The 19,505-nt window shown below is 35.2% G+C and overlaps 1 protein-coding gene across 1 annotated transcript in view; it reads left to right on the forward strand.

Annotated features, from left to right (window-relative positions):
• Positions 1-19,505, forward strand: part of LOC105618616 (diacylglycerol O-acyltransferase 1) — a 102,463-nt gene that overhangs the window by 51,316 nt on the left and 31,642 nt on the right. The window contains exon 6 of the mRNA XM_012200147.1: positions 17,774-17,917. Within this exon, the coding sequence (XP_012055537.1) occupies positions 17,774-17,917 (144 nt within the window). The remainder of the gene's footprint in view (positions 1-17,773; positions 17,918-19,505) is intronic.

Here is a 19,505-nt window from a genome sequence, read left to right on the forward strand (position 1 = left end):
TATATATATATATAATAATAATTAATATATATATATATATAATAATAATTATTATTTATTGTTGTTGTGTGTGTGTGTGTGTGTGTGTGTGTGTGTGTGTGTGTGTGTGTGTGTGTGTGTGTGTGTGTGTGCGTGCGTGCGTGTGTGTGAGAGATTCTGCCTGCCTATCCTATCGAAATTGTATCGTTTCACATATACTTCGACAATCATTGTTGTCATGTCCACATGATTGTTTTTTTCAAATGCGAATGTCGAACGATTTAATTCTCCTGATCGGGTTCCTCGTTTGGTTGAACGACGAGGTTGAAACACACAAAAAACTGCAGTGAGAGAACTGAGGGTTGCGACGCGACACGTAGCACATTGCCGTCGACCGCCGTAATCACGATGGTCGATGCGAAAGCATCGTCAACTATCGGATGTCGAATTTCGCTCATTCGGAAGTGCTCCTACACCGACAGACGAGCATACTGTGTTTTTTTTTCTGTTGATACTGCGAAACGTGACACCCGATAGAAATGCGACATGGACATCCTATGACCTTTCAACTAACGCTCTTTCTCGTTTCTACCTCCCTGTCTACCTTGTTGTCGCTCTTGCAACCGCATTCGTCTATCCGCACTTTCCCATGCAGCAGACCCGTAAATTCAGTAAAAGGCGTCGAGTGTTTGCCGCACAGTTAAGTGGTACCATATTGTCGTATAGAGAGGGTTCTCGCCTTTAGTTTGATGATTGGGCAATGGGAGTACGTGTTGATATAAATACAATTGTCTGTCGAAAATCTCGTTCATTGAAAATATTGTAGAAGATCGTATAACAGCAATTGTGAATAGCAATTACCGTATTGAACTGACTAAAAACATATTTTTCATGGATAATGTAGATATATTTTACGGATATATTTGCGACAAATACTTCTATTTAGAACACTAAATGTGCAAAATTTTTGTCGATGGAGGTTGGTTCAGTAGAAAAGTCGACCATTGATCAGACATGAAAGAAAACTTTTGACTTTTAAATAGCCTCTTATCCTCTTTTAACTTACAAAACAATCAGCTGTGCTTTATTTTACACATTTGTTGACCAGAGAGAAATGTTCAATAAAATTATTATTAAATTAACTTACAATTAGTGTTCATAAACAAAAACGTTTTATTTTAATGCTTTTTAACTTGATTTTATGAAAACGAGACATTCGTGCTTGTATGTTGCAATTTATCTCATACTCCATCATCTAAATATAATGTATAATATTTTAATTAAATTTTGAATATATTTCAGTTAAGAATTTTCTTCTATCTGGTTTGCTCTCTGACGTTAATTTACGCTATTTTATTCAAACTTCTAGCCAAATTATAAATGATATAATTATATGGCAACATTTAATACCTAAATTTTCTATTTTATGTTGAATTTGTGATATCTATTATGCGTCCTTAATTTTCGTTATAATTTTAAGTGCGCTTTTCCCAAGTTTAGAATATTTGCTTTTCCTGGATTTTGACCGCTGACTATCTGGCTCAGCGCAGTAATCTCTGCACACCCGACACGAGCGCGAATCTAGTCACTCGAAATTACCGGTCCCTCACGGTATTTGCAAATTCTTGCTGCACACTCTTCGCGGCGAGCTGTCACGAGCAAGCGGACATACTTGAGCGCACATATAATGTCCGGACGTTCTAATAATTCTCCACCTCCGCGCTTTCAATTTTGCAATTAACTCATAAATTCGTTCTCAAAGTGTATACTTTGTATACACTTTGCAGCTATGTGTTACTATAAAATCGATTAACAAAATGTAAGTCGATGCTATTATTAATACAAATTACCGAAATACAAGAGGATTAATATTTATTATATCACGAACAAGAGAGAAGCAACATAAGCAGGTATTTATAGTCAATTCTTATTTAAGACCGTTTTAAATACAATTTTAAGACGTTTATAAACCGATGACAAAGTCGTATTAATATTATGACATTTTTTAAAATAGTCGGGAAATAAAAATAGATTACGAATATCGGTCACAAATGGTTATTCGATATTAGCTTGGCTGATGACGATATTTGACGGACAGTCAATATTTGTAGTATTTGTACACAAAAAGAATTTTGCTGAAATATCTAAAAATGTAGTTAGATAAGGATCTGAAAATTAATTTTGTTTAGACCGTTGAAATAATTATGTAGAATACTCAAATTATTGATTGCTAAAACATCAAAATTTTTTATAGCATTGCTCGTTACGCTTTTCTACACAAATATTTTGAAGGTTCAATAAAATTATTTTTAGATCTGTATTATGCTAAACTTTTAGATATTTCAGCAAAATCATTTTTCCGTGTATTATTTCTTAAGAGTTTATCGAGGAGAGGCTATCCTTAAGATGCCGTTAACTGTAACGAGCTCATGACAAGTCCGTAAAATCTCAGCATGGTGGCAGCCACCAGATGGAAATGCAATATCACATCTCGTGAAACAAAGGCTGCGGTTGAAACTCTTTCGCGAATTAAGGCAGGCGGGCGTGTATTCTCCGCGCTTCTTGTTTACGCGGACGCGATGTTCGCGTTAACGTCCACGAACGGAAATGTCTTCACCGTATATTATTACGGTCTCGTGACGCAAATGCTGCGGTATTCCCCGCGCGTTTTCCACCGTCACCGCGGTATCCGTGCCAGCGTTAATCTTAACATGAATAAGTAATTAGGCGAAGAGAGGATTCTGCTGCAAAATAAGAATAGAGATTGTTCCCAGGTACTAAAAATAAAATCTTGACATTTCATTTAAGCTTTATGATTTCTAGACGATTGTGTTTTTTACGTATGTTAGAAATACTGCCATTTAAAAAGGATAAATTTAATGTAGACAGCGTGAAATCGAAATGAACGCTTCGCGTTTGCCACACAAAATGAATAAAGTATTACGGCTCCTATTTTTTTCTGCATGAACAATGTAGTGTACGACACTTTCATTTTTTAGCTTATTAAATTTACATTATGAGCTTCTTCTGTAATAAATTGTAACACATTTTTACAAGAGTCATCTTATGTGCATGCGCAGTTCATTTCAAAGGAAAGAGAGTGTCAGATGAAGTTTGTCGCGCTTTCCTGACAAGCATGACGAAAGGTACGCGAAGGTAAAGCTTTACGTGAAACGGAAATTACGTTCGAACGTAGCCGGAAGCGCGAGCAGGCGGACGCCTTTCCGCGAATTTTGAATAACAAATCTGGGTCCGCCACCTAATTCGACGAGACCCCCCTCCGTTTTCTCCGTCCGGCTCCCCAGAGAGGACGGGTCGCGCGGTATAACTACTTCGTTATTATGCTTTAATCTACCAGCGTCTACTTCAGTAAATGAGAACTTCCACCGGTGAATAACGAGGAGTCTGAGATTAATTTTTGTTATATATGCAGTAAATATTTTATACTTCTCGCCATTTTTTTTTAAAGAGAATATTTTGGTTTTGGTGATAATTAATAATTATTTTTAAATTTCTGAGCCAACATTGAAAGCGTTTAGAAGTATTTTTTACTCGCGATTTTGAGAAAAGTGAATTCACAGTGTCTTCCATCAATAACTCTCTCCTATTCCATCGTCGACTTGCTCTTTCTTACCACATCACCCACGAGCGCTTCGTAGATTCCGGAGCTCTTTGGAATTACAAATTATGCAACGGCAGTTCTTCGGCGAGTCAGTTCTCCGATGAGTTCCACCGGAATTACAAATTGCACGTCCAGACACTCGGCTCTGTGTACAGAAGGGTCGCGCGGAGGCGCTGAAGGATACTGTTGGTTTAGGCAGGGACGAATGGGGTAGGTTGGGACAAAGGAGCACCAGAGTGAATCAAATTCGGGTTTCTCCCAAGTCTCCGTCGTACGATCGACGTGGGAAACTCGACGTGGAAGATTGCTCATTAGAATGTTTGTACATCTACGGAAGTTGCGAGGGGTTGGTACGTAAATACTATTGAGGGAGCGGAAGAAGGGTTGATTTTTCGAAAACAACATGCGATGAAAACGGACGTTAACAAAATTCTATGGTTGACAAACGATGTTTCCTTTGTTTCCAGCAAATTTTCGTGGAGGTTGCTCCACGACTTGAGATCGTCGTCTGCGATAATCAACGCAATGTTGAAGAGGCCGCAAATATCAGGACAGTACTATTGTGGGAAAGGAAAGAGAGAGAATAACACTATGTAAATAAATAATGTAGATCCTTGTCTCCAAGAGCACTTCGAGGAATGCTTTTCCAACCTATAATAGTTACGTTGATGAGAGAATCGCTGAAATCAGCGATACTTCAAACTTCTCAAACTTGTTTGTCTTACATTTGTTTTATGAATAATAGAATGATTCTTTGAAATTTAGTATTTTTGCTTGTAGACAAGCAGTTAATTAAACAAATCCTTATTACAGAAAGTAGATTTTATTAATATAATTAATTTAGTGTAATAATCATCTTACAGTTTATATTCAATTGTATAGATATTTGTATTCAAACACTGAATTGCTGTTAAAAATATTAATTGTAATCACTGGCGGATCTGTGGAGGAAACCATAGGAGTCATAAATATTATAGATATCTTTAATCTTTTGAGGATAGGGATTTTTCTTTTAAAATTGATTTTTTTTTCTATAGAAAATCCATCTATATATTGAATGTACACCTTGCATAGAGTTGCAAGTTTGTGAGTGGCCAGAATACTGATCAGTCTTGTCCAGAAGGGAAAGTTCAAAAGAAAAAATTTTTGTAAATCGCGATAGAATCATTTTTAGATGTTTTAAGAATTCCATATCTCAAAAGGAAAAACGAAACCTTTATAAGATCACTCACATGTCCGTCCGTCCGTTTGTCACAGCCGTTTTTCTCTGAAACCGTTTGATGTAGAAATTTGAAATTTAGCAGTAATGAATCATATTGACCCACATATTTTTCAAAAGCGAGCACTCAAAAATCCACAAATTGGAAATTTTAGGGAAGACAAGTTAAGGTATCCAAATAAAATTTTTTTAAATTTCTAGTTCATATGGCATATAGTTTGACAGGACTAGTTGTAAGGAGCTCGAAAATATAATATATTTTTTTTAATTTTTGTGTAAGATATTCCCAGAGATTGCCGGAAATATCTGTAAATGAAAGATAAAATAAATTTCTATACTTGACCAGTATACTAACTAGACCTCAAAAGATTAATATTTTTGAAATACATAATCATAATTTTAATATTCCAAAAACTTTTTAATTTACGAAACTTCTATATATAAAAAACATAGATTCTATTATATTATCACGTTTTATGAATTATATATTTAAATAATTCTCTTTTAGTGTAATAATTGAATATTCTATCTTTTCATATTTAATCTTAAAAAAAATTTTGCTTACAATGAGCCAGTGATTTCCCTCTCAATAAATTTCTGAATCTGTCAATGATTATAAATTGATATAATTTTTCAAGCAATATTCTCAATTTTTTGTAAAATTTTTAGCTCTGTACTTTTGGAAAAAAATTAGTACAGTAGCGATATTTTTTATTTTAAATGAATTATAACTTAATATATATATATATATAAAGCACTTTTGAATGCTTTTGATCACTCAAATTACAGAATCTTTCTTTTATTTATTAGATAGACTTCTCTTAGCTATTGATGGCTGAAATCAATAGTTGCATTAAAAGATCAAAAAAGCCGAATTTTTAAAATTTTTGATCTTATCGAAAGTTATCGAAGATATTACGATTACATGAATATAAAAGCAAAAGGGATAAAGAGAAAGATGAATATAAAAGCAACAAACGAAGCTGCATTAATTCAAGCCTCTTTTTATTTTATCACGCGGGCTACGTGTACTGGGCTAGACTGGGTATGAGCAGTCGTATTCGTTGGCTTCAGGAACATGAAGTCCATCCGTTATGTTGTTTATTTGTTCGAACGCCACTGTTAAACTCGAAAAGCTCATCCTAACTTTTAGAGCGATCAGACAAATCGTCGAAATTACTTGGACAAAGAATGAGAAATCCGCATCTCAGATATTGATCCGGGTATATCGAAAAGTGGAATCGTCTTTGACGAAGAAAAAAGAAGAGTTTATGTACACGTATACATAACGTGTATATATATATATATATATATATATATATACAGATAAATGGGAGAAGAAAAAAGCGGCGAACAGGGGTGCAAGAATTCATCCCGTCGCGGCGGAGCCCGTTAACAGAGATGCGCAGCCAATTTCGTGGACTTCAAACGAGCAGCAGGCTTGACGTAGCGTGAAATGTCGCTGGGTGGTGCGAAGAAGATGTCTACGCACACGTGTCATATGCACACACACCTATCATAAGTCAAAGTAATGATTTCCATCTAATTTATGAAAAGAAGTCTAACTGAAATTCTATATACATTTGCCATTATTCTTTAATTTTAATTGTTAATGAAAGTTGGAGAATGAGTTTACTTCCGCAGTTGATATTTAATATACTTATAGATAATTTAAATTAAATAATATAATTTACAATAATATATAAATTAAAAATTTTTTTATGTCTCATGATAGACAAAGGAATTGAACGCTCTTTCCAAGCGTTAAGTTTTACTTCGAATGAAGTGTAAAAATTACATTGAATATATAGAATATAATATACTGATGCTATCGTGGGATAATCCGACTAAAATTAGGCTACGAAATTGGTTCTTGCACGGATAATGCGAACGGAGAGAACAGCAAGCTTGTGCACGTTACAACGGGGACTTCGATGTCGTGGGGAATTCTGCGGAAATGAACGAGTCGCTGGTGGATTTCGTGGGTTCGAGTTTGCCGAGGGGAATCTGCTTTTGCAACGCAATGTCGCGGAGAGGCACGTCGAAATTCCAGTACACGTAGCCCGCGATAATCCTAGAATATTAATACCGACAGCTATGGTATTGCGTACTTTTGAATTATGTTGTTTGAGATATCACATCAATACTTTACATCAGAGATAGTGAATTTTAATTCGTAGATTTTTTTCTTCGGGATGTGTGTTAAAACATCGACGGAACTCAATATTCTTAGATCACTCCGTCATTGGATAGGTCAAGTTACATAACGCGTTTGTATAATATTACAAATGTAAGAAAAACGCGCGGATTTGAAATCCGATAGAATTATTTAAGAGATAATTTTAGAAGATGAGTGCAATGTGAATCTGTATGAAATACGAGATCCTAACTGCTAAGTTACTCTGTACTTCAAAGTCTATTACTTGAAACTTTGAATAGGAGTTTAATTAGAAATAGGATCTCACACGGATTGTTTCGACGTTGCGATCGGCGTGCCCCGCGAGTTGTGGCCGGATGCCGTTTGGCCGTTCTCGCGAATTCTACAGGATTCTTTTCCGCCGCAAACATCCAGGCGGATAGTAACATAGTGAGGATGTCTCGAGAGCGTCTCGCGCGAGAATAGCCCGCATTTCCTCAGGGTTTCGGGTCAGGCCAAGAACGTCGTACCGTGAGTGTTTCGCGCTGCGGAATCGAATGGTGTCTCTGATCCTGCGGATAGCAGCCAAGCCGTGACACGATTTGTCGCGTGAACAATGCACGAGTGCGGTCACTCCAGCGATTCAGACATACATTCTGTCTTTAGTTTGTTCAATAAACATTATTGTTCATTTCATTCCAATTAACGCTTTAGATCTGAATATTTTATTTTATTACGTTAAGAATTGTATAGTAATGACATATGTAATGTGTATTTTGTAAAAAACCCGATAAAAGTTTCATACTTAGTTCATTCGATGTTGTTAATTTGATTTAATGAAAATTAATTTGAGTAATATTATTATACATATTTTTTATTACTTTTAGTCGTTACAATATTTGAGAATTGCCTCAAATTAAGTATTATTATAATTGAGCACGCGAAATGGATGACATTTTATATTATATCATACATTTTGCTTGTTCGAGACTAAAAGCGCGTTGCAGCGTGCCGAGGAGTCACAGACAAATAATATTTTCGACCGGAGATTGAAAATACGGGATAGAGAATGGGGAGGAAGAGGATAGAAACGAATTCGATACGCTCGTGTTAGTTGTTCAAGGAGGAAGTCTCCTTTCTTTTACGCCAATTCCACCAAAGAAGAAACACCCTCCTAAAATAAAAGGACTATATTCGATCTGGTATCCTGGTAATTGTCTATTCTCGGCGAAAGATATCGCGCTCTTTTTCGATAATGCACGTATCATTCGCCGTAACGAATACACAACGACCAACAAGAACGTGTGTCTTATCAATATCATATCACAATCAGAGTTTGATATCACATTACGATACTGAGAGTCAATATCAGACAGCCGTATCAATTCTACATTATTTCAACACCATAGTTATTTGAAATAATACATAAAAAAATACATCAATATAAAAAATTACATAACAATAGAATAAGAGAAAGAATAATACAAATAAGAGAAAGAATCCAACATTTGATCGAAGCATATAATGGCGCTTAATAATATTTATATATAAATTTATTGAATATTATACAGTTTTCAATTTTTTAAACTGCGCGCCGATTCAATTTGTTGGACTTGAAATGTAATCATAAACAAAAGCTAAATAATATCATAAATTAATTAATTAATAATAATGATGTTAATAAGTACTTTAATTTTTTTCCAACAATGTTGAACTTTAAAAAACAATCGATTTTCTATTGTGAATTTTGATAGATAAATTTAAATCTGAAAAAAATAAATAAAATGCTATCCAACATTTATAATAGTAAAAAATCATTTAAAGCTTTTACACATAAGAAGTGTTTTAGATTTTTAATTTTCAATTTGAAATGATAAAAATCTGCATTGAAATTTGAAAATCCACTTTGCGGATGAAAGGTGAAAATTTCGATAGAGAATCAAAAAATTTATTGCGAAAAAATAATATGTTATTCTTTTTTAGATTAAACATATTATTAATAATGATAATGAAAATTAATCGGATAATAGTCTAATAAAATAGTCAATAGAATTAATAATTATAAACGTGTATCATAATTTTACTCAATGATCATTAATCTCAATCATTTGAGACATTAACTAATAATTAATATTTATAGTCTGTTTTTAAGACCGTCATAAGTAATGTTTTAAGATACGATTGTGATTATAATATCTTAAAATTGTACTTTAGACAATCTTAAAATAAGAATCAACTATGAATACAGAGTCCATATTCTATACACTTCTATCAACAATTGTTGGTGTCGATAACTAATGATAGTCAATGACAAGGAAAAAAACACGATTTTCATTGGTTGTCGCTACTTAATGGGATACCGACAACTGTCGGTAGATGTGTACAGAATATGGTCACTGAAATATCATTCTATCGAAAAGTCTGATAAAGTAGTCAATTGAAAGTTTCGATGGCAAGAGATTTTGCGTGCACACGCGTGTGTAGACGTGCGTGAAACAAATGCGCATCGTTTGCCAAGATCCTCCTTCACGCATAGTGACCCAACGAGGTGATTACATTCCCGTGCCAACTGGATATCGTGCCAGAATCAGAAACGATTCTGAAGGATTGGGAAATAGCGACGGAGCGGGCGAAGAAATCGTCAGAACATAAGTAGGGAATTACGCGTACCAGGTGAATTACGAGCGACAATCGATTCTGAAATATATGTTGCCTGTATAAAAGGTAAGGCTCTCGAGACGGCAAATCGGGGAGCAGAATTTATCGCTCGCATCCGGCCGGATATCATCGAAAATAAAGAGTTCGCACTTTGCCACCCGCATGGCACACCGCTCGAGCGAGAAACTTATGTTGCGTCGCGAATTGTTTGTGACTTCCTTGCGGGTATAATACAGAACGCTGCTCATGTCGATGATAGATTGTTTTATAATCGATATGCATACTTGGAATAATATTTTTAAATGACAATAGAAGCGCTATCCATTATAACTTACGTAACTTATAATGCAAGCAAAAGGGGAAAGATGGGAGGATATTCATTTGACAACCAAAGTTTTCTCTGAGAGTTATTTCCTTCGGGATCGAAATAGTTGCGGATGGGAACTCTTCCAAATTGCCGCGTATAAACATTTAACTGGATAATTTGTCGGGGTTTTATTTAAATCTAGCGAAAAACCGGTTAAAATAAATCATGAAGAATTAATATTTTAGACGTAAAGAATATTTAACGCAATCACATTTTTAATCTCTACATAGTTACATTTTTTAGCCTCTACGTAGTTACATTTACAAACAGAGTACTGTAAACATACATTTTACGCGTAATGCATTTTTGGATTAATTTCGGCATGTTGGTTAAATTTGCTGAAAATGCGCGGTTGCGGTTGTTGATTAAATCCCTCAAAAAGGTAATCGATTATTTATAAACGACTGTGTACAGAGACTTTCTCTTTGAAATACTTATCGACAGATACTCACTAATATGTAAAAATTAATTTATTATTCAAATATGATGACAAGCTACACATGTATGAATACATTATAAAATTTTTTATCTTAGAATGGATTTAAAAAATGTTTAGAGTCATTGACATTTAGGAGATCTAGTAATCTGATAATATTTATAAATAAATATTAAAATATTATTTCATAAATCTCTCTTCGATCTACATTATCGGTTCCTCAATGCAATATGCATTAGTTGAGATAATCGAGAATCGAAATTGCACGAGGTGTATACGAAGTAGTTTCGCGCAATGCAAGATATAGCTATAAGTACCATTATCATGTTGCTTTCCTGTTTCCATCGGGATGGCTTCGAGCCATGCCCGTGACACATTCCGCTCCCAGTGTAACGCATTGCGCGAAATTATACGCTCCGTCGTTTACCGGTATAATTATACGCCTGCCAAACATCGCAAAGTTTCGACGTGCCGAAATTTTGTAACACGTAACTTCACTCGGCAAACTGATTTTGGCCTTCATTCACGGAAGTTGAGCGCCTACGTTAATTGCGTTTTGTTTTATTAAATTAATGCATGAGATAACTCACGCTGCCGCATTAAATTAGACTCCTTCGACAATGGCTCGAGCCTGGTAATTATCGGACAGCGTGAAAAAAGCATCAGCGACATACGGGTGATAATGAGTACAGAGAACATGTGTCGATACGCGACAATTTGTCGTTTGGTAAATTGGCGGAAAATGTAGAAACTCATAGCGAGTGTGGTTCAATCGAGTTACTCGGTTTAATAATTACTCAAATTATACGGGATGGATATTAAGTACTTTAAAAAACTTTAACAGGTAATTTTTCACACAAATTCAAGATGAAAATTTCATATTCAAAGATGTCAAAGGGTGTCAAAGTTGAAGAAAACATTTTTTTTTTTTCTAAAAATTTTAAAAATCATTCGAGTTATTTTAATGATATTATATATATATATATGTTTAAAATTTCATTAAATAGATCAAGTGATTTTTGAAATTATTGATAAAAAAGAAATTTTTTTTTCTTGATTTTTTCTTTAATTTTTAAAAATAATAATAAGTCATTTTGTGTACATGATTATATGTAATTTAAAATAATTTAAAGTATACTTTTCTATTAGTATGCATCTTTTTGTTGTAATTGCGATTTTTCCTAATGTTTCCTAAAAATTGTTAAGAATTTGTTAATGTAAAATTCAACATTTTATGTCTGAAGTCGAATCTAATATCGGATCGCATAATTTGAAACGCAAAGCTTTCCGCCGGCTCTCAAATTTTCATGCGCCGGTGTACGCGCAGAATCGAAAATACAGCATGGTGCTACTCCGATTACGATCGCGTTAGAAATATACCATTTCGCCATGGCAGACGATTCCGATCCTCTTTTTATATCCCCTTTCTCGCGTCCTTTTTTCCGAGAGCATCGATTTATACGCCGGCGTCGGCACGGAAATGTATCGGGCGCTGCAGTTCCGCATCCACGTGTTGTCACGCCAAGTGCAATGCGCACGCGATGCAGAAACGCGCGGCAGCCGTAACATTGTTCGCCTCGACGCGGGCTTCGATACCACCTGACAAAGGAATTAATCGAATTACATCGATGGGAGAAAGAATCGAACTTCTGAAATGGGATGCGCGCGCGCGCGCGTAGGTACAGTTTCCGCGTCGCGATACAAAACACGCAGTAGCACGGAAATGAATTCTAGTCTTCATTCATCTGTCGTTTCCCATCGCGTATCAAATACTACAAATTGCCACGAACAATTTTTTTTATTTCATACAGAAATAGTCGGGAGCTGTATTATTTAGCAGCGCGTAATAAATGCGGAAATTAATTTTGGTGAAGTATCAGACCGTCTTTCATAAGACACCTTAAAAAGATTTAATGATTATCTCATAATTTACTCTTAACATGTTATATATGATAGTGGGAATACGTATATATTAAAAGTTCGTGGCGTTTTTCCCGTTAGATGGCATTAAAAAAAACGCCACGAACTTTTTCCCATATCTAATATTTTATATATATATATATATGTGTGGTGCGGCAATTCAATAGATATTATAAGAAAATAAACACATGTATAAACAAATTTTTTTTATTCTATAACTACAGCCTTTTCTAGGCATTTTTTTAGTTTTTTTATATGTTTTTTATATAGAAGAAAAGAAAGAGAAAAAGAGTGAAGGATAGGATAGGAAAGGAAAAAAGCTCTAGAGAGCAATAGTGGCCAAATTGAGAATCAATATATTAAGGAAAAAGGAAGAACGAAATACAGCTCCTCGCTAAGAGAAGTTACTTGATCCGTTAAGATTCTTCAGCATGTTTCATTGTAAATTGTACCGTGCGCGCGTCTATAAATTCATGCATAGTTTCATTCTGCTTGATCAAGGCTGAAGGCCAGATCAATGATTTCAAAGGTATTTTAAGAAGAATGTAGTCTGCGAGACGTTCTCACACTCTCTCTTACTAAACACAGTATTTCATTTTAACTGATGCGTAAAGATCTGGATCTTAATTAAATATTCCTCTTTCACATATTAGAATATATATTGTCTGTATAAGCACGTATGTTTAAATTGCAACGGCATTGGTGTCAAGAATTAAGGGAGAAAAGTAATGCGAGAGGGAAGAAGAGAAAATATTTTGCGGTACAAAACTTATAATTATTACTCATATAATTGGTTTGTGTTAATTTTAACATCTCTGCTAGAAATTTCAATTTAATATTTGTTTGGTATCTGAATACATAGTTTAATTTTAAATTTCACGATCTTAAATTATAATATTGTAAAGTTTCAACTTATTTCGTTTTATGTCTGAGTAACTGAAAATTCATATATTCACTTTGAATACTTCAAAAGGTTTTATTTGTAAAAATCTTTTATGGAGAATTCTTGTATTTGGAATTTTCACATTTCCTGCTTTGTGTTAAGAATGTGAAACGATTCACATTCCAATATTCGAATGACTTTCGTTCCTTTAAAAATATTTCTATAAGTATCTTTCTCTTTTTATATATTTTTAACTGTATTTTGTATATTGCTATAATAATTTCACGTTGAAATAACAAGTTCGCAGTTAAGATAATAACAAAATAACAAAAAAATTTTCTTTTTAAAAGTATTTTTTCCATGTTATTGCTAAGAATCCCCAATATCAGTTCAGTATTTCTTGATATTTTTCTACTCCATCTCTTGACACGTCTGATGTGAATCAATGCATTTTGATTAGAAACTATTTTCACGTGCACTTCGGAGCGAAGGAGTCCGAACTGCTTGAACTTAGCAGACGAGAAAATGTGTCGTCGAGTGTTTCTTCTGTAAGAGAGAGAAAGAGAGAAAGAAGGGGGGAGTCTTGATCATTGATCTGGCTTCTTCTTTTATACTTGCCTGGGATACTCGCACGGAAGCGTGCACGATGAAATTCGCCGGGGAATGTTATACCAAGCGCGGTCTCGCTGGAAATTGTGTTTCGCTGTTTGTTCTTCCGTCCGTTCGGGAGCTGACATTAATTTAACCTCGTACGAGGTATGTCTAAAAAGTTCCGCCAACGTGAGCGCGAAACAAAGACAGATGATGTTTGCAGAACTGAATTCTTACCTCACTGTAACATTTCATAGCGTATGGTACTTAGAAAGAGAAATAATACAAGTATCAAATAAAAGTATCTCTTTGCAGGCTGATGAATATCGAACGAATTTAAATTTTATAAGCATGTAAATATTTAAAATAATTTTACCAATTTCGTATCATTAATTTATATATTATAAAATAAAAAATGTATAGATTATACTCACTATGATTAATCAAATTAAATTAATAGATGTTACAAATAATTTTTCTTATATTAATTTACATGTTATAGACTAACGAAAGAATTTATATGTTATAGAATAATGAAAAAAAGAGGATAGGTAGATTCATATTGTTTGTTTAAGATAACAGTTTATAATTCCAATAATATCAAATTTTAGAACTAAAAAGTCTCTCAATAATATACTATAATTTTTCAGGATTCCTAAATTTTTGAATATTCTTATAATTATTTAAATTTTAAATTTGTTTAGTAGTTTTATGACTGCGCGTCTTCTTGTGATGATACTTATGAAGAGTAAAAAGATTGAAAATGAGATGGCAGAATCGGAAATTGTGGGTTTCGAGATTCGACAATAGTCCCACTGGTGAGAACTGGCAATTTCTCAGTTCGGCGAACTGCCATGGAAAATTGAGGAACTATTTTCACGCGTGGTACCGTCACCCCCATCGCGCACCAATGGTAGCACAATACACTTCTGTCGATTCGTTTCGACTGTGCAGGATGTATCGACGCGATAGCCTCGCTCTGGCACTATTGGCAGGACATTTCGACGATTTTTTTTTGCATCGGATGAAATATAGACTCGATACTTTGTAGGACATACGTGAATTTAATGACTTCGCTGAGAGTGAGAAGTAATTTTCTGCCGATTTTCCATCAGACCTTTAGGAGGACTGCTCGAAGGATATCTATCGCACCTACTAAATAACTTTGTAGAACGGTACTCGTAGCGTTGATAAGTCGATGAGTTTAATCCCGATACTTCGAACGAAGAAATACGTTCTCATATTGAAACAAGACAAGTGTAGCTATTCAAAACATGATAGCAATTTTTGAAAAATTACACATTTGATCCTCTATCGGTTTTTAACTTCGACTCTTATATGTATCCAATCGCCGGTACACGCCTGTGTGGGTTCAGGGCGTCGCCGTATCAATTTAATGTTAATTTAACACACATTTTCTACCTATTACCATCTATATGAACCGAGGACACTTTGCATTGATTTTATGGTCAATTGTGGATTCTAGAGAGGTCTATTAACTTTGCCGAAGAATTTTATTAAAAACATTTTATTGGAAAATATATTTTAATATGAAAAATTTACTTTAAATTATATGAAAAATAATAGTATGGTGACAAGGGATTGATTACAAAAATCCGTAAAACAATCAAAGTGTTAAAATATAGATCATCATGTCATCTTTAAAATAGATTATACTTGTATTATCCTATACCTAACATATTTAGTTATATATATTTAAAAAATGTTGAACTCTCGCATTGAAAAAATCCCTAGCTTTAAATATTCAGGAAGCATTTTTATTTAAAATTAATAAATTAATGCCATACTTTATACGTTCTTGGTGTACGTTTCATTAATAATTATAATAGAATACTTTTTTACAAATTGTTCCGAAATGCTAGATCATAATCTCTATCTCCTGATAGTGAAGCTATCGTGTCATTTTGCAACAGACCGTATACGCAACGTACATATATGCGTGCCACGACATTTGGCAATTATCTCGGCATGTATGAGCACTCGATACGCGCTGTATGACGTCGCCGGTGTGCCCGAGCGAATACTCGTTCGAAGGACAAGCCATAAACGGTATAAGCGGCAACGAGCGGTGCACTAAAACGCGTCTCGAGACGCGTTTCGACTGTTGAACATCTAATGCATCGGGAGTTGTCGAGCAGGATCGAGACAGACTCCGGAGGGTTCGTGTATATTTTAACGTGTATTAAGAGGAGTTTCCTATATTTACGAATATTGACATATGTAACTTAATAATAAATCGAATAACATGATAACATGATAACATTTTTTTATTTTATTTTATTTTTTTATTTTATACGACACTAGGAAGTGTCAGAGAGAATAACAGGAAAAAGTGTGAAGAGCGAGGACAGCTCGCATCGCCGGAATGTACCCGGAGGACAACTCCATCCCTCTTTTCAACTGCCTTGCAGTGTGCCTGAGCTTGTTTAGCTAGCATGCTACTGCATCGCCCTGCGGGGGCGGCAAATGCACGCATCGGCGCATATTTCGCGGAAACGCTTTGGCGCTTTCGTGCGTTGCCGACGAGCATGTATATATTAACGAACGATACCATCGCCGTGTAATATTTGCTTCGGGCTTTCTCGTTTCCCCATTATCGCCGTCGAGTCCGTTGACATTGTGGCAGGGGCTGTCGCTTTCGATCGCTTTCGACGATTGTGATTTGCGCCATCGCTAACGCCACCAACTATTACTCGCGCGTAACCAATGATCAATTTATCTGTTATTTTCCTGCTCGATAGTCCGCAAACTAATTCCAGCAGAACGAATAAAGTATTGCACACTTCTCGATCTATTGCTTCATTTTCTCTCGGTGTATTTATCAAATCTACTTTGCCGTCGTCTTAAGAACGATGGCAAAGTAGATTTGGTAAAAGGAATTAATAAACGCGAAAAGAGATGTTTATGAAGTTAGCGCGGCCATTTTGAAAAACAAAAATATAAAAATTGTGCTAAATTGTGCTAAGCTTGTGCTACGTTGTGCCGCAAACCGCACTTCGATATCTCAAAAAATGAAGCGAAAATTGAAAAAAAACTTTTTAAAGTTCAACACCGACCATTTTTTGTCAGAACAAAAAATCAAAATTACTCTCGATTGTGCTAGGTTTGTGCCTACCAAGCATGAGCAGAGATATAAATTTTCGATGACACTCGACGCGCTGGTGCAGGTAAATGAAAGTTATAGAATGCAAGTAGAACAGGACGTCGCAAAAGCGAAAGAGCTAGACGGAACGGTTTCGTTCTGTTGAAATTATGTCTTTCCGCTCGTGCGGAATCTCGCCACCTCGGGATAGCTTGGTAGCAGGCGATTTAATTAAGATACGAACAATCCGGGACGCGAAGGAGGCCGTCGACACGCTCGATGGAAATATCGGAAAATATGAGAATCGTGCCGGCGTCGCCTTCGTCATCGCGTCTGCAGTTTTCCAACGGTATGGTTACTGGCATAGCATAATAATAACGGGCATTCTCAGGATCGCAGCGATGATACTCATCGATAATTAAGTCGGCATTATTCCCTGCCGTTTATGCACAGGTTTCGTGGAAGGATTTGTGATTCGTTATACGCAGTCGTGCATGCGAAATTGAGAAATTTCATGGCAATTGATAGGTGACTATGTCGATTTATATATATCGCCGCGAGAAGAAAAGGAGAATACATCGCCGTTGGAATTTAAGTGAGATTCATAACGAATAGCGAATGCGTATGCACGCGTGAAACAGAGAGAATAAAAATGTTAGGCCGTATTCAGATCTCGCTTCCATTGATAAAGGATATTTCTGAGATTCTATAGTACGTGTAACAGACTATATACTAAATGCACATATTTATCGTTGAAAATGGAGTTGAATTCTACTTTCTCTCTTTTTCTTTCCTCCCTTTTTTCCCTAAAATTTTTACTTTTACGCTAACTTTTACGTTATACGTTTATTGTTTCAGTTGGCGCAATGTACGTTTGTATGTTGTACGCCATACTCTTTTTGAAGTTATGGTCGTACATACAAGTGAACATGTGGTGCCGCTTGAGCAGCCAAAAGAAAACTATGCAAGGCAGAATGAGACGTCTGTCTTATAATCTTCAATGTAAGTATAAAAACATTACAGTGATATAATACCTTATTAACACGATATTAATGTTTCATATATTTTATGCGTATCCATCAGGTAATAAATAATCTCTGTACTTAATATTTAATATACAGTATACACGCGATGCAACATTATTCTTCTATTTTTATATGAAACGGAATAAAAACGAAAAAAAGGGGAAATATTTTCATCGTCACACACTCAGTTTATGATTTACTTTATATGTACCATCCGCGTGCGACTCATTCTGTCAAAACTAAAAATAGCCACGCACGCAAATATATCGCAGTTCCGACACACGAGTAACTATTTTTATGTAGTTGCACGCCATAGTTTTCGTTTTTTTTTTTTTTTTACGATACAACGTTGTAATACAGTCTCATCGATGCTGCTAGAGTCACATGTAACGGATTTCCGCTCTGGATGGAAGCCGACCGGCGCGACGCGGCGCAAATCTTCATCGTTACGTACGTCAATGTGCATATGCGCTTACCAAGGTAATGCACACATCCAAATAGCGCAAACACGTCCTACGAATCGGTAATCTACTGCACTCGTGGTATTTGCTCACTCCTGAAGGCGCGTCGCGGCGCACCGCACACGTGTGTGCGATCTGCTTACGTGTGCGTCTCATTGTAAGTGTATGTATTGTATCTATGTGTGCGCACATGATAGTAAAGGGAAAATAATTTCCACTCAATTTAAGCTCTGCCGATCGGACGTGCCTATGTTTCCTGTGTCGGACGCACCGCGGTATATCGATTATTCTGACCTGACCGGCAAAGTCAAATTATACGGTCTTTCCCCTCGATAAATTCGCTCGCCAGCGCAGTATTAACTCTTTCCCCCGTTCTTCCTTCGCAGTAGTGACGAACGTTTACACTGTTGTAGTGTGTTTGCACTTTTAATCGTGATTGCTCAATTTTTCTACACGCCATGACTTGTCAGAATTGACTGGTACACATGTTGATCACTATATGTTTTCCGATTACCTTTAGACGAACGTACTGTGATTTATTATACAATAAAATTGTGTCATGCGAATATATCTGAAAGAATTCAAGAATATTTAAATAATTAAAATAACGATTTGAAATTGTTGAATTTGTCTATTTGCTACATTCTAAGTGACTTTAAAAGATAAAAAATTGTTTAAACATTAAAATTCATTTTGAAAAGTACAAATTTCTGACGCTGACGTGACATATATGTCTAACGATTTTCTTAAGATACATGAATTTTTAAAAGAAATTTTATAACAGAATGAGAGGACCATTTCTGAAAACCGTACAATTTTGATATGAAGAGCTGTACTCACATTTTAATGAGAAATCACCCGAGGTTTTGAGAAGTACTTGAGAAGTGCATTCTTCTGTTTTATTAAGAATAATTAGATACATATTTTTATATTGATTGCGAATTATTGGATTTTAAGAGTTTATTTTGTATCCTGAAGATGGTTACAAATAACAATCGAAATGTTGATTTTTTTGTTTTTGTTTTTAGAATGTATGAATTAAAGGAGAAAAAAAATTTTATATAATTAGACACAAATAATAACTGTGTTCTAACTTTTATTTGC

The sequence above is a fragment of the Atta cephalotes genome (genome assembly GCF_000143395.1).
Source record: "Atta cephalotes unplaced genomic scaffold scaffold00017, whole genome shotgun sequence".
NCBI classification, from domain to species: Eukaryota; Metazoa; Arthropoda; class Insecta; order Hymenoptera; family Formicidae; genus Atta; species Atta cephalotes.